We start from the raw sequence: 25,514 nt of genomic DNA, 5'->3' as shown, positions 1-25,514 counted from the left end.
GGCATACACATACACCAGAGCTGTTACCAAACAGCAAAGCTAGCTTGACTTTCACCCCCTTGTTCCATGCCATTTGTGGGCACTTTTTTTTATCAGAGAACAAGGGAAACAGCCAAAAGATGAACAGGAAGGAGGAGATGAGGCACTCAGAGATCTAGATAATTCATGAAAAGGGTCATGAGAACTGATACACTAAATAAAAGAGCGGGCTTAGAGAGCTTACCCAGGGCCCATCACACGTGATTGGAGCTTAGGGCCAAAGGGGAGTTACTTTGTGTCAGATGCTAAAATAGTCTATCACCAGTGATCCTATGTGCTCTCCTCTTTGTGGGTTGTTCATGGGAAAATGTGAGGCACCAACTGGCTTCTCAAATTACTGTTAGGATGCACTCATCCCACTCCCATGCCCTGAAGTTAGGCACAAAGCGATCAGAGAAAACAAAGTCATTTTAAAGACAATCTGAGCATAGCTGACTTTAATGGGAAAACATCTCCTATTGCTATGCCAAAGAGCAAATACCTGGGGATTTTCTGGGTTTTTCAATTATCCATCCTTCCATTCCACCTCAAACGTGAATTCTATGGGCTTCCGTGGTGGCTCAGTGGTAAAGAATCTGCCTGCCAATGCAGGGTACATGGGTTTGATCCCTGGTCCGGGAAGGTCCCAACATGCCATGGAGCAACTAAGACCATGTGCCTCAACCATTGAGCCTCTGACGTAGAGCCCGGAAAACCGCATCTATGGAGCCCGCCTGCTACAGCTGCTGAAGCCCGCACGCAGTAGAGCCCGTGCTCCGCAACAAGACCCCACAATGAGAAGCTCACACGCCACAACGAGAGTAGTTCCCGCTCACCACAATTAGAGGAACGCCCGTGCAGCAACAAAGATCCAGCACAGCCAGAAGTAAATAAATGTTTTTAAAAAAGATGAATTCTGTGCAAGCCTGGGTCACCAACACTCAGACTTTTATGCTAACTGAGGTGCTGCACTGAAAGCCCAGCTGGACCGGCTGGAATCTCGCTATATGAGAACACTTGCAAGGAGAAATGTCAAGTCAGGAGAATCACCCAGTCACAGAGCAGTGCATTTTCCATCCACAAGACATCTTCCCACCATTATATTGGACCCTTGCAGCCAGAACTGCAGTTTATAGACTTCTAACGAATAAGGACTGGAGAATTATCATGCTTTTCCATCATCAACAGACTAATATAAAATCTGACCTCGTCCTAAACAGACCACCATATCCACTTGGGTCAGAGGCACGGTGACATGATGAGTGGGAAGGCCTAAACATATCTGCCATAGCATTTGAAGTGGACAGGCTTATAAAGTACTGTCTTGGAGGAAACATTAAACATGATCCACTATCTGCATTCCTATATTGAGGGCCAAAGAGTGTGTACTTGTGTGTGCATGCACACACATGTATATTTTAAATTTTTAGGAAGCAAGCCATGTATTACTCCTATGTATTTCACAGACAAAGAGAATTCATATCTGGTTCCCTTGGCTAACAGGGAATAGGGTGTGCGTGTGTGTGTGTGTGTGTGCAAAAACTTTTATCCACAAGGGAAAGACATGAGTGAGGCAGGACAAATGAAGCAGAGCATTTTTATGCCTGAAAAATAAACCTCAGTGAGTCTCCCTTCATCAGTCTGATTTGTCTCTTCTTTCAGGTTCCCCGAGAATGCCATGCGGACCCCTAGGCACATGTGGCGGGTGCTCTAAGTTGACTCAGCCTTTCCTGCTAAATAATCCCTTCTCGTCACCTGAAAATGTTCCAGTGGTGGTGATAAGAAAATGTTCTGACTCAACCACATCCCCTAGTTAACATTTTTCAGAGAAAACTTGCAAAAATAAGTGTCAAAATATCAGATTATCTTTAAAATGCTATTTATGTGTTTACCCGGTTAAAAAAGTGAACGCCCTTTCTAGATGGTAACAGGATGACATGCATTATGAGTGAGTCTATCGCCCTATGATAGCCACTGCCCTGAGAAATCTTCGAGTCAGAAACCAGAAATCAGGGAATCACAAATCTGCAGGAGAAAAGGAGATTGCAGGAGGCCGAGACAAGTGGAGAGACTTTATTTACATCTGCTCTGGTCTTGAAACCCAAAGGCAGGCTGTCGTTGATTTACTGAGCTATAGATAGTTAAAAAAAAAAAAAAAAATAGGATGCACTGCTATGCACAGCACCGTGCTCTGAACTCTATAAAAATGAGCATCCAAACGTAGTGGGACTTTATACACCCTCAGAGGACACAGCCCCAGAGGGAGCCGCCAGGGAAATCTTTTTATTTCTTCCTTTCTTGGCATTTAACAATCACAGTTTTGTCACATCAAGGATAATATGCCCCAGTTTTACTCTCCCTGAACTTCACTCCTATCTCTCTGCTGCATCTCAGAAAAATGCAAGGAGCAGGGTCTCAGGTAGAACTGGAAAATCAGCCGCCCAGCCAGGAAATACGGCCATGAGAAAGAGCTCCTGGCCTCTTGGCTATCTTGGAAAAGAGTGCTCTGACATGTCCTAATTCCAGACTTCTGGGTTTGACAGCCTAATGGGCTGGACCACTTCAGGAGTATCAATGTTCTAGAAATCCTGAGTCGTCTCCTCTCCTAGGTCCCCAGCGTTATTCAAACAATACGTGTGTGTGATACGGCTGAGGTGAGTGCTAAAATCTGTGGTTCCCGAACTGATTAAATGACCCATATGGGAATGTTACTGAAGACTCTGGCCTCATTAATGCCATGTTTCCAATGAATTAACCAGCCACAGACTTAATCAACCACAGAGGTAGTGATGTACTAAAATATGCTTTTAACACTCTGAGAATGCTAGAACTCAGTCAAATTTAAAGAAGTGTATATAGAAGTAAGATGAATGTGGTCATGAGCCACTCATTTGGTTAACTGACATCTGTCATGTGAAAACCTGCAAAGGTTCCAATGATACCAGAGATGCCCAATTACCTTCTTCTGTCTACTTGGAAAGGGTTAATCTCCAGGGGTATGAAACTGATTAAAATACCTTCCTAACCAAAGCTTTCTTCTTCACTTTCTTTTCCCTCAATGCATTCCAGAATGATACAATGCTTTACCCAACACAAATTAAGTCTTGGTTCTTGTGCAGAGATTGCTGTGGCAACCTCAAATTCTCTGTAACAAAGAGTCACACTGTAGGCAAAAAAATAAAAAAGGTTTAAAAGTATTTGTACAAATCAGAATTACAAACCTTTACATGAATCATCTTCAATCGGCTGTTTGAAAGCAGTTATGTCACTGAAAGTGCAAAGAAATAAGACCACTTTATCCTGTTCATTTCGAATTGGAGCAATTTTCACAAAGAACCACACAGGTGTCCCTGAAAGAAATACCAAAAGGTTGGTCAGTGATTTGCACTCTCATTAGAGGGACTTCCATAAGGCCTTGGGAACGAATTGGCACAAACATCAATTCACTTTTAGAATGGCTTCATTCCTTCAGGTTCTGGGGTTTTACACCACTAATTTTTCTTCTTGCTGGAATAAAAGTTTCAAAGTAACTACTCAGTGGGGGAGGTTCTCCTGTTCAAATAATTCTGTAAGTTCAGATTTCTCAACCCTTGTCAAATGGTTAGAAAATGGGTTGGAAATGCCTCCTGATCTTACGGAAGTAACTGAGGTACAGAGACCTGAAGACTTACCTTAGGGCATATAGAGACCAAGCAAAGGAGTGCAGGCCAGCTGGGTGGCACCATCCACGGTCAGCAGACCACAGAACTCAAATTTCCATTACTGAAGGCTCCGGTGCCAAAATTTGGTTTGGGAAACCCATCACTGACTCAAATGCTTAATTGACCATGGGCTAGAAACTACATTTCTAAGTCTTTCTCCCCAGAATAAAAATCTCAAAGGTCCAACACGATGCAAAACGAGGACACGCTAAGAAAGGAGGAAAATCACCACGATTCTCCCAGTCAAGGCTTCCGCAGAAAGGGAGGTCTCCGGAGAGGTTTGGGTTGCGATTACTTAGTGCTTTAGAAGGTTCGGTGAATGCATTTCAACTTATGAACCTTGCTCCTGGACTAAAGTGAGGGATAAACAGGCTCTCCCAAAGCACTGCCCTAAACCCCAGGAGGAGAAGATGGCCCGGGCTCATGTGACTGATCCTTCAGAGAGGTCACCTACTCTCGTATCTCTGGACAAGTATCTGCACAAAATTAGTCTCTGACTTCCCAAAAAAATAAAGAAGGAAAAGAAATAGATGTTTTCTATCTCCTGAGGACACCATAGCAAGATACACCAACCTCTCCTGTATGAGAAAACTAAACAGCAAGGGTAGATTCAGCAAGGGTAGAACAGCAAGAGTAAAAGCAAGGGTAGATTCGCTTCCTCCAGTTCTTGCACCTAATTCCCAAAACACCATCTGGCTTATAAGAACTAAACAGCTATTTGGCTGGGATACTGCTTTACATACCATTCTATAACCATTTTCAAATTAAAATACAGTAGATATTTCTCCATGTTGTTAAGTCTTAGAGAAGCTTCCTTTGCACAAGGCACTGGGCTCAGCATTTTACCTTCATTATTTTATTTTTAGGAGACAGCAAGCAGATGGAAATACATTCTCAACTGGTCACCTAGGTCTCTGCCTACAGTCACAACAAACTCTCTACTATATGACACAGACAAATATCTCTGATTAACACTAGGATTAATCAATTTAACTTAACAGTTAAGTTAATAACCCCACCATGAATAACCCCACCATGTATGGTCAAACAGGTAGCAAATGGATCAGACGGGACTAAGTTCTCCTTAAATTTTGATTGTCTCTCTATTCATCCACAATTAATTTTAAACCTCTATTGTCCCTTCCCTTTTTACATACCAGTTTCTGGGTACTCTTAGAATACACCATAATGTCACCCTAAGAAAAATGTGTCTTGAAAATCAGTTTTGGGCAGTCCAGTGGTTAGGACTCCATACTTTCACTGCCAAGGACCAGGGTTGGATCCCTGGTTGGGGAACGAAGATCCTACAAGATGCATGGCACAACCAGAAAAAAAAAATCATATAGTAATTCCAAAATCAAGAAATATATGGTCTCTGAATTGTCCACTGTTTTTGGAAGGTCTGTGTTACTATTCCTCCCAGGATCCTCCTTAGAACCCAAAGTGGATTTTAACCCACTTTCCATTAAGCAACAGAAAACTCAAGAAAAATCATCATACCAGTTGAGCCTACATACACACAGCTCTCAGTTGTATCCTAGCTGATATAACAAAGAGAAAAAAAAAAAAACCACTTTACTTTTTGCTCTAAAGAAAACTAAGCTAAAAGCTATATTCTTTCAGCTGGGTAAATGAGAAATCAACCCGATTTATCAAACTAGTAATAAGTCAGAAGAGAGGCCCCCCACTCACGCTGTCTCATGCCAGGTGCCTGCTCTCGCTGGAATCCCCAGAACCACCCCCGTCATAACTGCCGCCTGTGGGCCTTCCACGGCGCTGCACCAGCTGGCCTGGTGTCTGCGAACTTGTTCCAGTTGGGCCTGTGCCATCTAATCTTTATGACCACTTAGACTGCTGACACTAATCCACGTCTCCCAGGTCACAAGAGCCACTGTATCTGTCACGTTGGGAGGCCTTTTTCATTTTACCATAGTTCAAGCTCCTCAAGAACTTTCCCCCATTTCTATACATTTAAAGCTTTGTGCCCGTCTCTCTACCAAGCGGCCCGTTGCTTCCTTCCAGAAATGTTCCCCAACTAACATGCACTATTCTGATCATTCCTTTTCAATATCCAAATCTGTTTCTTGTGCCAAAAATTCATATAGTCGGTATTTATTACTTTAAGAGTTCCTCTCCAGCTGATCACTTGGGCTTGTTGAGGGTGGGAACCTGGTCCATGGGATTCCCCTGACAAGAATACTGGAGTGGGTTGCTATTCCCCACTCCAGGGGATCTTCCTGACCCAGGGATCAAACCCAGGTCTCCTGCATTGCAGGCAGATCCTTTACCATCTGAGCCAGCAGGGAAGCCCTCCTTTTCCCATTCCTGGTGTTTTTTGTGGAGGGACGTCCTTCAGTGTAACACTCCAGACCTTTCCCCTGGGTTGGCAATATGGGGGTAAGAACTGGACGTGTGTAGCCTGGCCACTTTTTTCTCCTCTGCTGTCATAAGAGATTAGGGAACATTCTACTCTACTTCCCCATACTATAAATGTTAGGGGAGAGGTCAGAGGGCAGGGAAATAGTTGGCAGGAGAATACTGTGCTTCCCTCGTGTTACCTGTGTGAAATGAAGTATGTCCTGCCATATCGGTGGGCAAGAAATGTTACAGCCATCAGCAGTTCCAAGCCACCATAAGTGAATGAAGGTGTTAGTCACTCAGTCGTGTCTGAATCTTTGCGACCCCGTGGACTGTAGCCTGCCAGTCTCCTCTGTCCATGGGATTTCTCAGGCAAGAATACTGGAGTGGGTAGCCATTCCCTTTCCCAGGGAATCTTCCCGACCCAGGGACTGAACCCAGGTCTCCTGCATGGGCAGGCGAATTCTTTACCATCTGAGTGAATGAAGGCTCCCCAAAGGGCCTGCAATCCAGCAAATGCTGTCACCCCTAACAGTGATTGCTGAAGAGCTGGGGGGCTTAGTGGAGGACAGGATATGAGAAATTTAAAAAAAAAGTTTTTTTAAGCCAGGGTTTGGCCCTAGATAGCTTAGGTACATGTGAACGGAATGAATTCAGTGAGCTCAGAGGCTTGCATCTTCTCTTACATAGAAAGCTAAATCCCTTAGCTTGATATTTGGTTTTCCTTACAATGTAGCAGTAATCTTTGATGGTCAGACTCCCACTTTGTTGTGAACTTGTATATAACCTGACTCCCACTCCCACCTCCTCAGAGCAGTTTTCTCAGGGCTACTGAGATTCTACCCCCTGGATTTGGAGTCCTTAACATTCCCACCAAATAAAATAACTCAATTTTTAGACTGTGACTAAGTTTTTTTAGTAGATAGCTGTGTTGGGTGGATAAGTCTGTTTGATTCTAGTATTCACTTTTAAAAACTCACCTTCCCACAGATATAAAATACATCTTCTAGGGTCAGATTTACCAGTCATCAAGGTGATATTTGAACCTTCCTAATGCCTGAATTTCTCTCAATTGCTTCTGATCATGGACATGGAAAGAAAACGTTGTTTATTGACCCCCGTCAAACCTTAACAGTTAAGGACTATTTCTTTAGGGCTTCTTGATGGTTCATGGTAAAGAATCTGGCTGCCAATGCAGGAGACATGGGTTCAATCTCGGGGTTGGAAAGATCCCCTAGAGAAGGAAATGGCAACCCGCTCCAGAATTCTTGCCTGGGAAACCCCATGGACAGAGGAGCCTGGTGGGCTACAGTCCATGGAGTTGCAAAACAGTGGGACATGACTTAGCAATGAACAATGACAACAAACTCCAAAGGCAAGAGACCTGATCTCTTCCTGTCTCATGGTACTGCATCCCTAGTCCAGTGCCATCCAGAGCAGTGTTGCCCATGGGGTCATATGAGGCGACTATGCTGCTCAGCTCCAGGAGGTGCCAGCCTGGAGCTGTGAAAACACAACAAGCTCTAGAAATGCCTACTAAATTTCAAAGAAAGAAATCCTACTTCCATTGTCTTCACAGTTACTCAGACCTGCCTCTCTCACTCCCCTAGAATATCACTAGCCAAAAAATCTATGAAAGCAAGAAGAATGGGTTCAAATTTTTCATTTCTGAAATTTTTCCAAAAGAGAATATGAGTCCCTCCTAGGTAGCACAGACCAGTCATTTTAACCTTTCACTTCATGAGAGTAAAGCATTTTTAACTAATGAAACATTACTCAAAGTCTCAATATGGGAAACAGTTCTTCCAAGCAAACATGAGATATCCAGAGCCTGGAGCCCCACCCACTCAGGTTCCCTTACACCCTCCAGATGCACCCAGGGTATATTCAGAAATGTTTGTCTCCATTCAGATGAAGACCTGTCTGGGGGCAGAGGCCTGAGCAGTTGGCCTCTGGGAATCTCTTCTAGAGCCCAGATTCTAGAGCAGGACTTATTCCCTCAAGATACAAGAGAGACAATGAATGCACAAATACACACACCCACACACAAAATCAGCAAGAGGTTAAAATTCTGCCTCCTCACCCAAGTGGCTACCACGGGAAAACCAAAAAAAAGTAAGTACTTAATGTCTTTTTTCTGTGAAAAGAACCAAGGGTCAATAATAAACTTTCTATTAAAGGAAGATCAATACACAAATCCAGGAGAAACAGATGCCACTGATGGCAAAGGCTGCAGCTCCTTTCTGGCTGCAGCTCAGTGGAAGGGCAGTTCCAGGTCAGGCTCCTCCTCTGGCCACTCTGTGATGGTCATCCCTTATGTTGCTCCCTTGCATTGTGCACTAATGAACCTGACAACCTTATCTCACTATAGAGCTTCTCAACCGCAACAGTCAGATAACAAAACAGCAAGATGCAGGTGTATGACAGGACTTTTGGCCTCCATCAGTCTCCCTCTGACCCTGGACATCCTTTCAGGTACTTTCCATAGCCGGGCATCCAGGCCACACTCAAATTTAGATGACATGTGTGCATGCTAAGTCACTTCAGTCATATCTGACTCTTTGAGACCCTATGGTCTGTAGCCTGCCAGGCTCCTCTGTCCATGGGATTCTCCTGGCAAGAATACTGGAGTGGGGAGCCATTCGCTTCTCCGGGAAATCTTCCTGACCAAATTCATGGATCAAATTCACGTCTCTTATGTTTCCTGTACTAGCAGGCGGGTTCTTTACCACTAGCGCCACCTGGGAAGCCCCAGGTCACATTCAAACGCAACAGAATCCCCCAAGCCACTGTGAATGGCCCTTGGGAAGGGCTGCCCGTGCTGAGCCATTGGGATGAGTCCAGAAACTAGAGAATGGCAGTCTGCCCCGGGAAACAGACCAACAGGGTTTTGGTCAACTTTACTGAGACAAACAACAAGTGTGAGAAGGTGAGAAAGGATAGGGGAAGTCGTGACCACTAGTCTTCAGGACACCTCATTCAGAATCCCAAGCCCTCTGTCTGAGCCCCGTCTTCACTTATTGTATGCTTTGGCCATGTCACTTGAACTTCCCTCAGAATCAGTTTCCTCATTTGTAAAACAGGGATAATAGATCTACTTTAGTGTGTTAGATCTACCTTAGTGTAGTAGATTTACTACTCTGGTGTAATGGAGTAGATCTACGTTAGATCTACTTTAAGTGTGTGAGAGTCCTGTCCAACTCTATGCGACCCCATGGACTATAGCCTGCCAGGCTCCTCTGTCCATGGGATTCTCCAGACAGGAATAATGAAGTGAGTTTCTGTTTCCTTCTCCAGGGGACCTTCCTAACCCAGGGATCGAACCCGGGTCTCCCACATTGCAGTTGGATTCTTTACCCACTGAGCCACAAGATCGACTTTGGATTAAGTGGAAATGCCTGATACATGGATATATAATAAAACTATTACTTCCCTCCTTCCTTCCCTCATCTATAAGGTTGAAATGTTCGATCTCACCTCACAGGGGTGTTTATATGACTGTAAAAGAGAATGTTTCTTAAGGAGTTTAATGGAAATCCAAAGCTGCCTTCACCTGTTCATAAGGAAAAGGGCTAGTCGCAACCATAACAAGGGAAAAGCTAGAAAATGCAGTGCCTAAACCTCAATGTAATTTAAATTTGATTGAAGAGCAAAAAAACAGAACCTCAATAAAGGAGAGAGTTACACTGTTTATAGGTGAGAAGATTCAATTCTGTAAGATGTCAAACTTCTTCTTTTAATATATAAATTTAATGCAATTTCAATCAGAATCTCAATTGTTTCTTTTTTCATTTGTATTTCTTAGAGCTTGATGAATTGACATTCAATTCAAGTAGAAAAATAAAGATGGAAGAACAGCCAAGAAATTTTTGAAAAGAAAACTAATGACAGGGATTACTTACTATAGTAATTAGGAGCCAATGGCAGTGACCCTAAAACAAGCAAAAATGAAAACAATAACATTTACTGAGTGCTTACAATGGGGCTAAACCCTGACACATCATGGTTTACTTTTCACAACTCTGTGAGGTGGCACTGGTACTGTGACATTATCTTTAATTTAAATACGGAGAACACAAGTGGGAAGGCACTTTAACCAAACTCACAAAGCTAATAAGTCACAAAAAGATTCCTGAAAAAAAAGAGGAGAGACACAAATACATGAATGTGAGCTTTTAGCATTTTAAAAAAGAGCATTTCCAATTGGAAAGAAAGAGGTTGATGATAACAAATAGTGCTATAAAAGTACCAGAAGGGAAAATGGAAGAATATTTTTATTATTTAGGCAAGGAGAAGAGCTTCCTAAGTATTATATAAAGGTTAGAACCATAAAGAAAAAGACTGACAAACATTTTTAAATTTACATATGGTATTTAAAAAATCTTTAATCAAAGAGAAAAAAATGTAAAGATGGTGTCGGAGAAGACTCTTGAGAGTCCCTTGGACAGCAAGGAGATCCAACCAGTCCATCCTAAAGAAAATCAGTCCTGATAACTCATTGGAAGGACTGATGCTGAAGCTGAAACTCCAAAACACTGGCCACCTGATGGGAAGAATTGACTTATTGGAAAAGACCCTGATGCTGGGAAACATTGAAGGCAGGAGGAGAAGAGGATGACAGAGGATGAGATGGTTGGATGGCATCACTGACTCAATCGACATGAATTTGAGATGAGAGATGGTGAAGGACAGGGAAGCCTGACGTGCTGCAGTCCATAGGGTTGCAAAGAGTTGGACATGACTGAGCAACTGAACAACAACAGATACGGTATTCTAAAAGTCTTTAATTAAAGAGAAAAAATTTAATAGGCAAAATGGCTTTCAATATGTGTGTGATTTAGGATCAATATCCCTTATATGTAAACAGTTTCTAGTACTGAATAAATAAATGAACCAAACTGTTGGTGGTGGTCACAGTGGTAACCATCCTGGTGGTCCGGTGGTAAAGAATCTGCCTACCAATGCAAGGGACACAGGTTCGATTCCTGATCCAGGAAGATTCTACACGCCTCAGGGCGACTAAGCCTGTGCGCTACAACTACTGAGCCCATGAGCCCAGGAGCCCCAGCTACTGAAACGCGTGCATGCCCTTGAGTGCTAGCAACAAGAGAAGCCACCACAACGAGAAACCTGCGCTCCGTGACTAGAGAGCAGTCCGAGCGCAGCAATGAAGACCCAGAGCAGTCCAAATTGAATTGAGAAAAAAAAAAAAAAAAGGCAATCTGTTGGCAAACTAGGCAAGAGATGATTTGTCTTGACATCTAGATCGCCACCCCCTCAAGGCAGAATCGACTTCTCACATGTGGATCTCTTTGGTTCAAACCTACAGGCCCGCAGTAGGTAACAGTAAGGACTGGCAGGCAGCTTCTCCTGGCTCTAAGCTGCCTTTTCTCATGCTTCTCTGCTGGAGAAGCTGATCCACGGCTTCCAAACCCAGGCTCCTAGTCACACCATGAGTTGCAGAGTAAGTCACTTGCTAGGGAGTATTGGCCTGAGGGTGGAGTACTTTCACTCATGGCTAATACTTCTTAACGTTCTTCCTTGAAAAATGGAGAAACTAGTTGACCAGCACAAAAATGACCACCTAAATATTTGCTAAATGAGTTCATGAATGATGACTGTCACTAATGTAAGAAACTTATTCCGCATACTGAGAATGAATTAAGGAACGATACAAAATATACTGGCTGATTCATGTCAATGTATGACAAAACCCACTACAATATTGTAAAGTAATTAGCCTCCAACTAATAAAAATAAATGAAAAAAAAAATGCTAAAAAAAAAAAAAAATAGCAATACCAAAAGGCCCAGGTTTACTGATTAGACTGCCCAATAGAAACCTTTCAAATAAGCCAGTCTCCAAGATACATAATAGTATTCCACACACTCATTCCAAAACACACCATGAAGCCTTCTGATAATTATTCCCAACTCCCCCAAAGGTAACAAGAATATGAATGCCTGTCAATAGTAGATCTTTTCTACAAAGTTGTCCTTGCAAATACTAATGGGGGGGTGGAAAGTGGGGGGGAGGCACAAACCAATTTATTAAAAGTTTATGAGGAAAATCAATGAGAAAAATCACAAGAATTAAATGGAACATATGGCAAAGAATCTGAACAATTAATATAAAAAGTAATTTTAAATGGATATGAAATAATAAAAAATACTTCAGTCACACTTGCATTAAAAATACTTGTTAAACAAAAAAAGAACTGTAATTGTAGGCAATTAGATCTTTTAAAATGATTCAATATTCAGTGCTGGAGCAGTTCAATGAGTCAGACACTCACAGGCTGCAAGTGAACTTGGAAATGGGTTCAATTCTGGAACACTATTTGGCAAATGTCTCAGGAACCTTGGTTCACATTCTTTGACACAGTAATTTTCAACTTCTAGGAAATATTTCAGAATGTCAACTAATACCTTTGCACAAAGATTTTCATGCCAGCATTGTGTTTAATCAAGAAAATTTAGAGTTCATAAATATCCAACAATAAAGGAAGTATTAATAAAATTCCTTCTATATTATACTAATGGGGAATTTTTATAAGGATATTTTTATGATGTTTTCATGATAAAAGATTAAAGGTATGATTTCATACTGCATACATGTGAAAAGTTTCAATTATGTAACATCTGCAAGACAAAACACCAAAAAGTGTAAAGTATGGTAGTATTTCTTGGAGTCTTTGAGTCTTTGGGGTGATTGATTTTCTTCTTTAAGCCTTCATATGTGTTTTCCAGCTTCCCTGGTGTCCATAAAGAATCTGCCTCCAATGCAGAAAACCCGAGTTTGATCCCTAGGTCAGGAAGATCCTCTGGAGAAGGAAGTGGCAACCACTCCAGTATTCCTGCCTGGGAAACTCCACAGACAGAAGAGCCTGGTGGGCTGCAGTCCATAGGGTTTCAAAGAGTCAGACATGACTTAGAGACTAGCCCATCACCAATTTAAATATCAGAGAAAAAAAATTCCTTTAAATAATGACATTTCACATTTTAAAATCTCAAAGGAATGACTTTTTCTTCAGGGGACCTTGAACAGCTTTAAAAGGCTGAGGGTTTCTGAACTACAAATTGTGAAAGGAACTGCAAACTCGGCCTCCTCCTTCCCCTCCTCCCATCCATCTCTGTTCAATCTGTTCCTCCCAGGCCACTGCTGGTCAGTTCAGCCTCACACAGCTTGCTCCTTGGCTCTGAAGCGCTTGCTCTGAGTCACTCGTTGGTCAGCCATTTGTTTCTTGGTAAATGTCAGGTTGCTTTAAAGTCACTCAGTAAACACGTGCCAAGCGCCTCCTCCAGCACGACTGTGTGCTAGATACTTGCCCATCAGAAAGCAACACCAGCCAAGTCCCTACACTCAGCCTCCTCCCATTTCCCTAGACACCTCTCTATCTCAACTGCCTCTTCCCCATCCCTCCCCCAGCAGCCCACAACCATCTTGTCACTGGGGTGATTCCTAACAAGTCCCCCACCTCCTGTCTCCTATGTTGTATTCCATCTCCACTCTCTGATGGAGTTGTCTTTCTGAAATGAAAATCTGCTTAATACACAATTAACCCTGCAGAGCCATCACTTTGCTGACAAAGGTCTGTATTGTCAAAGCTATGGTTTTTCCAGTAGTCATGTTGGATGTGAGAGTTGGACCATAAAGAAGGCTGAGCGCCAAAGAGTTGATGCTTTCAAACTGTGGTGCTAGAGTTGACTCCCCTGGACCACAAGGAGATCAAACCAGTCAATCCTAAAGAAAATCAACCTTGAATATTCATTGAAAGAACTGATACTGAAGCTGAAGCTCTAATACTTGGGCCACCTGATGTGAAGAACTGACTCAGTGGAAAAGACCCTGATGCTAGGAAAGATTGAAGGCAGGAGGAGAAGGGGATGACAGAGGATGAGATGGCTGGATGACATCACTGACTCAATGGATATGAATTTGAGCCAACTCTGGGAGAAGGACAGGGAAGCCCGGCATGCTGCAGTCCATGGGGTTGCAAAGAGTTGGACACAATTTAGTGACTGAACAAAAAATAAACCTTGCTTAAAACCCCTCAATGCCCCTCACCCCACTCTCTGGTCCCACCACCTCTACCCTTAAGATAAATTCTAAAGTCTTAAATGTGGCTGCATGACTGGCCCTTCCCAATCTCTCCAGCTTCACTGGTGACTCCTCATTTATTCAAGAGATATTGCTCCATCAATTCAGGTGGAGCACCTTCTGTGTCAGGCACTCCATTGGGTGCCATAAAAGAGAAAGGCATGGAAGTCAGCTTTCACTGTAGCTGTTTTCTGTCCTTGCTACTCAAAATGTGATACTTGGGCCAGCGGCACTGGCAGCGCCTGGAGCAGAATCTCAGGCCCTTTGGTAGACCTGTCTGAATAGAAATATACGAATTTTGATTTGCAGGTGATTTCATATACACATCTAAGTCTGAGGAGCGCTGTTCTGAATGTCTCTTCAAACTTCAGTGCTCCCTCACTGCTGTTGTTATCTACACATTCCTTTCATCAGCCTGGGATATTCCCTGCCCTTCTCTCTCCCTAACTCAGCACTACCCTTTAGGTTCTGCATGGATTTCCTGCTTGTTACGAAGACTTCCCTCCCTGACCTCCTATGTTGGGAGTGAAGGGACAATCCCCAGGTGTGCTGCTATCAAAACACTTACAGCTCTATCCTATGGGATGCTGCCCCAGACTGATACAAACACTGGAAGAGCCGAGGCTGGGTCTGTCTTTTCATGACCGCATTCCTAGGAGCAAGTCCAGGGTCTAACAGAGTTCAGGCAGACCTCACTTTATTGCACTTCACAGACACTGCATTTTTTTGAACAAGTTGAAGGTTTGTGACAACCTACATTGAGCAAATCTATTGGTGCCATTTTTTTCAACAGCATTTGCTCACTTCATGTCTCTGTGTCATATTTTGGTAATTTTTTTGCAGTATTTCAAACCCTCTACCAGCGAAAAGATTACAACTCACTGAAGGCTCAGATGATGGTTAGCAATTTTTAGCAATAAATTAATTAGTTAATTTTAATGAAGACATATGAACTTTTTTAGACATAATGCTACTGCACATTTAATAAACAGCTATGTTTACAGTTATAGTGTAAACATAACTTTTACATGCACTAGGAAATCAAAATTTGTGGAATGGAACCTACAATATCTCTGAGGTATATTTTAGTTGGTCAATAAGAAGCTGTTGGGAAAAAAAAAGCACAGAATTTGGTGCAACTGTAAAATTTCCATACTTAAAAAATAATTTAAAGTTTCTAAATTCCTCAAGAGAGGGTAGGATTTGGAGGAGTTGCAGCAAAGAACAGAATCCTAGGAAGAAGTCAACACTATCTGTGTCCATTTCTGCCCCATGTTGAATGCAGAGTTCCAAAGAATAGCAAACAGAGATAAGAAAGCCTTCCTCAGTGATCAATACAAAGAAATAAAGAAAAACAACAGAATGGGAAAGACTAGAGATCTCTTCAAGAAAATTAGAGATACCAAGGGAACATTTCATGCAAAGATGGGCACAATAAAGGACAGAAATGGTATGAACCTAACAGAAGCAGAAAATATTAAGAAGAGGTGGAAAGAAACCACAGAAGAGCTATCCAAAAAGATCTTCATGACCCAGATATCCATGATGATGTGATCACTCACCTAGATAGAGCCAGACATCCTGGAATGTGAAGTCAAGTGGGCCTTATGAAGCATCACTAAGAACAAAGCTAGTGGAGGTGATGGAATTCCAGTTGACCTATCTCAAATCCTGAAATATGTTGCTGTGAAAGTGCTGCACTCAATATGCCAGCAAATCTGGAAAACTCAGCAGTGGCCACAGGACTGGAAAAGGTCGGTTTTCATTCCAATCCCAAAGAAAGGCAATGCCAAAGAATTTTCAAACTACCACACAATTGCACTCATCTCACACGCTAGCAAAGTGATGCTCAAAACTCTCCAAGCCAGGCTTCAACAGTCCATGAACCGTGAACTTCCAGATGTTCAAGCTGGATTTAGAAAAGGCAGAGGAACCAGGGATCAAATTGCCAACATCTGCTGGATCATAGAAAAAGCAAGACAGTTCCAGAAAAAAACATCTACTTTTGCTTTATTAACTATGCCAAAGCCTTTGACTGTGTGGATCACAACTGTGGAAAATTCTGAAAGAGATGGGAATACCAGACCATCTGACCTGCCTCCTGGGAAATCTCTATGCAGGTCAGGAAGCAACAGTTAGAACTGGACATGGAACAACAGACTGGTTCCAAATTGGGAAAGGAGTACCTCGAGGCTGTATATTGTCACCCTGCTTATTTAACTTATATATAGAAAACATTATGCAAAATGCCAGGCTGGATGAAGCACAAGCTGGAATCAAGATTGCCGGGAGAAATACCAATAACCTCAGGTATGAAGATGACACCACCCTTATGGCAGAAAGCGAAGAACTAAAGAACCTCTTGATGAAAGTGAAAGAAGAGAGTGAAAAGGTTGGCTTAAAACTCAACATTCAGAAAACTAAGATCATGGCATCTGGTCCCATCACTTCATGGCAAATAGATGGGGAAACAGTGACAGATGATACTTTGGGGGGCTCCAAAATCATTGCAGATGGTGACTGCAGTCATGAAGTTAAAAGACACTTTCTCCTTGGAAAAAAAAGCTATGACCAACAGCATATTTAAAAGCAGAGACATTACTTTACCAACAAAGGTCCGTCTAGTCCAAGCTATGGTTTTTTCAGTAGTCATGTATGGATGTGAGAGTTGGACTATAAAGAAAGCTGAGTGCTGAAGAACTGATGCTTTTGAACTGTGGTGTTGGAGAAGACTCTTGAGAGTTCTGTGGATAGCAAGAGATCCAACCAGTCAATCCTAAAGGAAATCACTCCTGAATATTCATTGGATGGACTGATGCTGAAGCTGAAACTCCAATACCTTGGCCACCTGATGCGAAGAACTGACTCATTTGAAAAGACCCTGATTCTAGGAAAGATTGAAGGCGGGACGAGAAGGGGAAGACAGAGGATGAGATGGTTGGATGGCATCACTGACATGATGGACATGAGTTGGAGTAGGCTCTGGGAGTTGGTGATGGACAGGGAAGCCTGGTGTGCCTCAATCCAAAGAGTCGCAAAGAGTTGGACACGACTGAGCGACTTAACTAAACCTAGCCTTGAACAGAACCCCTGCAGACGCACCGGACATCCTTGTGTAAATCCGAAAGAGAAGTTCACCCCTCAGGACTGGTGCAATTTTAGGTCAGGGTACGCTGAGGACTCGGCAAACAAACTGGTTTCCAGTTGTCCCCTATGCAGGGTTGCATCATCATATGTGGAGGTCCTGCCCTGTGCCCCCACTAAATCTAACCCAGTCTGGAGAGAATGGCCATAAGAAAGCACTGGAAACCAGGTCCTGGCTGTGCATGACCTTGAGTGAGGAATTTACCTTCTTATACAATGGAGATGACATCTACCACGCCTACCTCACTGGGCTTAGAGAATCAACATTTTTAAATAAAGTGGAGTCATACCTTTCATGGAGTGTATTTTCTAAAATCAAAGCTAAGGTAAAAGTTTCATAGGACCTCAGTCACCATTGAGAATGCCTCCATATCACCCATGATGTAGAGTCCGTGCCCAGGCTGACATGCCACTCCGGGGACTGGCATGTCTCTCTCAGTAAGCCCAGCACAACCTCCAGGGATGGGAGAGATGCTGATAATTTGGTAAAAACATGAGTTGCATTGACCTGCTTCCATGCATAGGCCTTGTCTACCTAAGGAACAGAAGTGGAAATACCAGAATCATCTTTAGTGCAATGAGACACTTTAGTGCCACAGGATTGGGGTAAATGTCCACTGAAGACAGCAGCAAGTGGAATCGCTACCTTGGCTTTAATTTTGTATCCCTCTCTTTCTCTTTAGTGCCCAACATGTATAGTGGACTTTGAGCAAGTTAAATGCATAGTCTAATTAAGCTTGAAAACTCTGACGCAAAATATAAACGCAGGGCATTGTCTTTATGATCTGTGCTATGTATATATATGCTTGGTCATTCACTCATGTCCAACTCTTGGTGACCCCATGGATAGTAGCCCACCAGGCTTCTCCGTCCATGGGATTCTCCAGGCAAGAATACTGGAGTGGGTTGCCATTTCCTACTCCAGGGGATCTTCCCAACCTAGAGATTGAACCTACGTCTCTTGTATCTCCTGCACTGGCAGGTGGGTTCTTTACCACTAGCGCCTCATGGGATCCCAATTAGTATTCTGTGACGTGAGGAAATCCACGCTGTTCAGAACACAGAGCTGCCAGCGTGGGAAACCTTTAAGGCACTCCCTTATTTCGGGGCACACAGGCAGAGTCCCCTCTCCCATGAGAAGGCACTGTTGGCGTGCTCCTGGGAAGAGCTGTGGCTTTGAGTTGTGTTCCCATAGAGGAAGGGCTGGCATAGAGCCGGTCACCGTATTTCACTTCGTTCCTCTCAGCCCTATTTGGCAAAATGTCTCAAGATAGGAACTAGGGGAGGTAGCAGGGTAGGAACTAGATCTCCTGGCTGAGGGGGTGAAGTAAGCAAGGTAGCAGCTCTAGACAGAAAGCTTGGGACCAGCCCTTGCAGATTCGCTGATGCTCAAAGATAATCTCTCGGCTCAGCATCTGCAGCAGCCACCCAGGAAAAAGCCCTCTCAGTTGTCTGCTCCAGCACTCCAGACTGAAAAAAAAGCCCCAGGTCCTTCCGGATAAAAGTCACATGTGCCCTTTGCTTTCCAGAGTGAAACACATATCCTGAATGCCACCAAAATAAACCCATTTCCTCCTGCACCACCTGGGCCACTCCGGACATTTTCTAGTGAACCAACGACCTACCTAGTTCAATCCTATATATAAAGAAGAGGATTCTTTACAAAGCAAATAGTGTTTTTAAAAACAGAAAGCACCCTTCAACACGCCTGCACCCTGTTACTGCCATGCTTCCATATGGCCCACTGTTCATACTTCTAATGTAATTCATCTCCCTAACTCAATAGGAAACCTCTAAGAGAAAAGTAAGTTTTATACTTGTGTATGGCTATTGGCCCAGATTCTTCATTACTATACTTTTAGAAGTGATTATAGAGAAAACAAATATAAATTAACAATACAAACAATATGACTATTAATACCCTCTTTTACAAAAAACTGGGGTCACCAGGGAAACAAAATTTTATTCAGAAATTCTTAATTGGGCAATCAACTGATAATACCCACTGTGCTAAGTGCTAGAGGGAGATAGATATGAAGGTGAACTGGACAGAGACTCCGACCCACCTCCTCTCTCCCAGCAAAACAGCCTTACAATCTACAAGCACCTTAAGCAGCAACTCATCATAAGAAAATCAATAGGAAAAACACTAACTCTTGGCAGAAAAGATATCAAGAAGTCTTAACTGGTTAGTGAGAAGTACAAACGCTCCTGTGCAGAACTGGAACTCATCAATCTAAACCATTTAGTCCAACGTACACAATGGCTTCAAGCCACAACATTTAGCTGATGAGAGAAAAGAAAACCCAGGACAGCAATAGAGAAAGAGTAGATATGCTCTTCCACGCACATCAAGGTATGATTCAGAATACTGAGTTTTGAATACTCACTGTTCTTCTTGTACATCAGAATTTCAAAGGAATTCATCTCATAGTTCTCAAAGGTTTGCCGCACTTTTTCAATGGTATCTTTATCGGTCAGCTCCCCGTACATAAAACTGCAAAGCAACCAAAGAGCTCGAGTTAGATGAGCAAGTATTTGTTATTCTACAGGCATCTGTTGAATACCTGCTCTATACCCAGGCCTGTGCTATGCACTGTGAAACACACATACACACGCACTGAAAACACGTGTGCCATCAGAAAAGATTTACTCAACAGTATGGCCCTACACAGGAATTACAATACAAACAGTAGACACAGAGTGCTGAGTGGTCAGACAGGCTTCCCAGAGGCAAGGAGAAATGAGATCTAAAGAGCAGGTGGAAATTAGCTGGGAAAAGGAGTGAAAAGAACGTTCTAGGCAAAAAAGGAGCATTGAAAAGGCACAGGGGTGAGATGGAGGTTAATTCTGGAACCTGAATACGGTTCAGGTCAGTATGCCTGGAATGTAGATGCTGAAGGGAAAATTTGCAACTGATAATATACAGAAGTAAGCAGGAGTCAGACCATGGAAGAGACCATGGCATTACAGACCAGGTGAAGTAATTTAAACTTCATCCCAAAAACAAGGCGAAGAGAGCCACTGGAGGGTTTCAAGCAAAGGAGTTGCATAATCAAATCTGCATTTTAGAAATACAACTCTGGGAGACTTCCTGAGAAGGACAGGAGAATAAATTTGGACTACAGATTTTGTTTCCTCTCCTAATTCCCAACAAAATAAACAAGTGAATAGGAAAAAAAAAATCACAAAAAGTCACCAATCGAACAAGAAAAAAGGGTACAATTTGATGCTCTAACCAAGATATAGTTAAGGAAAGAAAAGAAGATTCAGCAAGTCAGCCACTGTCTTTGCAGCTCCTTTTCCTGCCCACCCCCACTAAAAAAGAAAACAGAGAACTGGGTTGAAAAAAATCAGTATGATAAAACTCTGCAAATTCTTTCTAATTTCCATACTCCTCGCATTTGGAGAAAAATAAACCAAAAGGGTTAATACGTTTAAAAAAGGTTAGTAAGGGTTACTCTGGTGGCTCAGATGGTAAAGAATCTCCCTGCAGTGCAGGAGACCCAGTTTTGATCCCTGGGTCAGGAAAATCCCCTGGAAAAGGGAACGACCACCCACTCTAGTATTCTTGCCTGGAGAATTCCATGGACAGAGGCGTCTGCAGGCTACAGTCCATGGGGTCACAAAGAGTTGGACATGACTGGGCAACTAAGACTTTTACTTTTCATTCTTCATATTTAGAGAAAAGTAAACTAACAGAGTTAATAAGCAGCATGAAAAAAAAATTAGGAAAAAACTGGGTAGTAGAAGCTCCTGTCTAGTAATACTGACCCTCAGTGAGGCAGTAACTGCCATGACCATCCACTCTCTTGGGCCTCACACTGAATATGATCTGAAGACCAAGGTTTATCCCTCTAGGCATGGGTTATGCCCCCCACCAACTTGGCAGAGTGAACCACGGCACAGGACACTAACAGAAGGCAAGAGCAGAAAAGCCATCCCTCGATGGGGCTGCAAAGGCAATCCTCCAACAAGGCTGCCAGTGGACCCTGGGAGCACGTCCCCCTCTAGGCCTTCAGGTGACACCAACAAGGAAGAGTGGCCACACTCAGCCCGCAAGGCTTAGGTGATATAGAAGCAGCGGCATGGGTTTCCCAACAGTACACAACCCATCTTCTAAAATTGTGCATATCTAGCTGTGCAACCTAGCTTTTTCTTGATGACTTGAATCACAGAATCAAAGAATTACAGAGCTAAGAAGAACCGCAGAAGTTAGGAAGCACAATTCCTAAACCACTAAGTCAATCATCTGTAGTTTCCCATGTGCCCATCTCAAGTAATGCGCTGCTCTGGGGCTGTGTTCTCCAACTATAAATCAGGAAAAGAGACAACCACGCTTGGAGAAATACCTTTAAAAAGAAGGATAGATCAAAACTAAATTAGCCATGCCTGAGCACAAGGGGATTTCTTTCTCTTTGGAGGTAAAAACTTATGCTCTGTTACCATTTCACTTAGCCAGTTGCTCAAAGGCCTTTTAAGCTTCCTCCCACTTTCCCTTTCTGAATGGATTTGCTAGATAAGTGACCTCCATTTAAGTGATGTGATGGTATACAGGCTGGCAATTTCCTTCACAAGGTAAAATCAACCCCTGCTAAATGGAGTCTTCAAACAAATGAAGTGCCATCATTACATCCAGCTTTTCCTACTCTATGTGCTTTTTCAAGCTGAAGTTCAGCGGTAGATACAGGTTTCCTTTGTCTGGACATTAGATTTCAGATGCCTGCAATGCAGGAAATCAGCCAAAGGTCCCTGAGCTATTAGGGATGTGGCTAACACAGGGCATGCTACCTTTCCTGCTAGAGAAGGGACACCATCAGAGAAATATCTTATTTCTTATCTCTTATTCTGCATAATTCTCTTATCTGCATAAAAATTATCCAGTACTCTTATCTGATTTTCTTAAAGTGTTTGATGATAGTCAATAAGAAGCAAGACAGGTAAGGAAAGACTGCTCAAGCCACACTAGAAAGCGAAGCTCACTCTCCCAATGTGTTCGGATTATGGTTGTACACATACAGATGAACACAGAGATGTAGAAACACAGATACCTCAGAGGATAAGAGCACATCAAGAATATAAAAGAATTCTACTGTAATACTTAAGTCATAATTTCTAAAACTTTGAGGGAAGCTTAAACTTTCCATTTCCCAGTCCCCAAAACCTAAGATGTAAGAAAATGATAATATTTTCAAAACATGTAATACTTTTCACCAAATGAGTTACTTGGCTGATTTAATACCAGGAATATGCAACTTCTGAGAACCAAAGACTATGGCTGGGTTGAACGGGTTTTTCCACCCTTTGGAGATGATTCATTTTTGGATCTAGCAGGTTTAGGAAGAGCTTCCTGGGTGGCTCAGCAGTAAAGAATCCACCTGCCAACGCAGGAGATGTGGGTTCCATCCCTGGGTCGGGAAGACCCCCTGAAGGAGGGCATGGCAACCCACTCTAGTATTCTTGTCTGGAGATCCCAAGGACAGAGGAGCCTGGTGGGCTCTGGTCCATGGGGCGGCAGAGAGTCAGACATGGCTGAAGCGACTGAGCACAGCACACAGGTTTAGGAAGATGAGTCCCCTGCACGCAGACACCACTGCAGCCAGATGACCTGAGGAAGGCAGAGAGCGAGAAGAGCGGAAGGCTGCGGAGCCTGGACCTTGCTGACACAGCTCGGGGTCGGGGCCACAGGCTGCGCTCAGCATCCGAAGGAGCTTTTCCAGTGGCACGGCCCAAGGGCACTGCTTGGCTAGTAAGCCTGTCAAACACCCAAGCTGCCAGCACCCTTCACTTGTGTCTTTGAATCAGTGACCAAAGGCAGAGGTGACAACAGCAAGGCAGCAAAACATGGTCTCCTCTCTTTTTCTGATGAAAAGCCCTATGAGCAAGGCCCGTGTCTCCAAAATGGTATTTATTCTTCAAAAATGGCTAGACGGGGACTTCTCTGGCAGTCCAGTGGTTAAAGCTCCACACTTGCAATGGAGTGGGTACAGGGTCAATCCTTGATCAGGGAACTAGGATCCCATACGCCACTCGATGTGGCCAAAGAATAAAAAAAATTTTTTTTAATGACCATATATTTTTAAAATTAATTTCATGACCTAAATTTTTATTTCATCTTCATTTAACTTTGTTTAATCTTATAATTTTCACATAATTTCCACCTAAAACCTCAAACTTTCGAGTTTACATTTTACCGATAAAATGATTTTCCTGAGTTTTTCTAGGTTTTCCCTCATCTCACTGACTGTAAATTCATTAGTTGTAGGAACCATGTTATAGGCCTTCTTTCATTTTCCCAGTACAGTGTGTGAACTAGAGATGACAGTGTGATAAGTATTCCTGAATGTGCTTAGTCGCTCAGTTATGTTTGACTCTTTGTAACCCTTTGGATTGTAGCGCTCCAGGTTCCTCTGTCCATTGGGTTTTTTAGGGAAGAATACTGGAGTGGGTTGCCATTTCCTCCTCCAGAGGATCTTCCTGACCCAGGGATCAAACCTGCATCACCTGTGTCTCCTGCATTGGCAGGCAGATTCTTTAACACTTGTGCCACCTGGGAAGTCCATTCCTGAATGAAACTGCTTGAAAGGAAATTCCCAAGTTGAGTAAGCCATTTTCTTTTTCCAAAAAGATACCACAAAAGAGTGTTCAACAGAACAAGCCCAAACATAAATACCTGCATGTACTGCTTTTTTGCATCACTTCCGCCCTGTGATAGCCAGACAGCTTGCAAAATCCATCATTGCTGTACACGATAGGCCAGTCCACTATCTGGGCATTCCCCAACACAAAGTTAGTATCTGTTGAAAAGAAAAAACGAAGGAGAAGAAGAAGAGGGCACATGAGGCAAGACATTATTGAGATTCAATGAGGACATAAATAATAACCAATCCAGGTATTTTTTGTTTCCCCCCAAAATAGACTCTTGAATAGGAAACTGGCCCTCTGAGGAACACAGAAGAACAGAGCTCTAAGACTGAATATTTGGAAAGCAAATGCCGAGGTTCAGTTTAGTTCAGTTCAGTTGCTCAGTCATGTCTGACTCTTTGCGATCCCATGGACTGCAGTATGCCAGGCTTCCCTGTCCATCACCAACTCCCAGAGCTTGCTCAAACTCATGTCCATTGAGTCAGTGATGCCATCCAACCATCTCATACTCTGTCATCCCCTTCTCCCACCTTCAATCTTTCCCAGCATCACAGGCTTTTCCAACAAGTCACTTCTTTGCATCAGGTGGCCAAAGTATTGGAGTTTCAGCTTCAGCATCAGCCCTTCCAATGACTATTCAGGACTGATCTCCTTTAGGATGGACTGGTTGGATCTCCTTGCAGTCCAAGGGACTCTCAGGAGTCTTCTCCAACACCACAGTTCAAAAGCATCAATTCCTCAGTGCTCAGCTTTCTTCACAGTCCAATACTCACATCCATACACGACTACTGGAAAAACCATAGCTTTGACTAGACAGACCTTGGTCGGCAAATTAATGTACTCCAAAGGAAGCATGCTTAATCAGTCAACCATTTCCTGCAGAAACCCACTGATTTCCATAAGACATATTCAAGTCCTAATCTTTCATCTCAGGGAGAGTATGCCAACTTGGAGCTAGCGAGAAACTGAAAGTAATTTCTTCTGAGTTCCACCCAGCATCTTAGCTTGTCAGTCTTTTGGGCAGAAGTGACAAACTGGCCTTTGTCACCCTGATTAGCGATTGCCAGTCCATGGAGGAGAAGGCCTCCTTAGAGAGGCAAAGGGGACAGCAGCAGAATGCCTCCTGGAACACACATATCACCTTCTTCTTGGTGAGGAAGTGACTAGATCCCCAATACCAGGGCTCTGTGGAACCTGACCGAGATGCTGGGCAATGACAAACCTTCTTACTGATTGAAATCCTGGAGCCACAGAAGACACAGTTCAGGCCTCTTTCATGGAGCACTAGACCACCATTCACTCCAGATCCAGGGATTAAGTAAGCCAGATATGTTTGGTTGTCAGGCACGTTCTCACCATTTTCTACATTTTTAAAGATCAAAAGTCTTCAATACCTTTTGTGCTCAGGAAATCAAGTATCCCTTTTTTCAAGACCTTAAGCAAATAACATCCAGAACTTAAATATAATCATTATTTTGGCTTGATACTTTCCTTTCCACAGAATAATCACCCCTTCCCCACCTCCCCCTACCCAAAAGGAAGCAAAGA

At 43.0% G+C, this 25,514-nt stretch overlaps 1 protein-coding gene across 2 annotated transcripts in view; it reads right to left on the bottom strand.

Annotated features, from left to right (window-relative positions):
* The window catches only part of KCNH1 (potassium voltage-gated channel subfamily H member 1), a 407,890-nt gene that overhangs the window by 353,555 nt on the left and 28,821 nt on the right, over positions 1 to 25,514 (bottom strand). For both annotated transcript variants that reach the window (XM_065936267.1, XM_065936268.1), the window contains exons 2-4: positions 23,995 to 24,118; positions 19,712 to 19,818; positions 3,240 to 3,368 (exon numbers count right to left, since the gene is read on the bottom strand). In XM_065936267.1, coding sequence (XP_065792339.1) covers positions 3,240 to 3,368; positions 19,712 to 19,818; positions 23,995 to 24,118 — 360 coding nt within the window. The remainder of the gene's footprint in view (positions 1 to 3,239; positions 3,369 to 19,711; positions 19,819 to 23,994; positions 24,119 to 25,514) is intronic.

This window comes from Muntiacus reevesi, chromosome 5 (assembly GCF_963930625.1).
Source record: "Muntiacus reevesi chromosome 5, mMunRee1.1, whole genome shotgun sequence".
NCBI lineage: Eukaryota > Metazoa > Chordata > Mammalia > Artiodactyla > Cervidae > Muntiacus > Muntiacus reevesi.
Note: the sequence above shows the minus strand (reverse complement) of the source record. Positions and strands in the feature narration are given on the sequence as shown.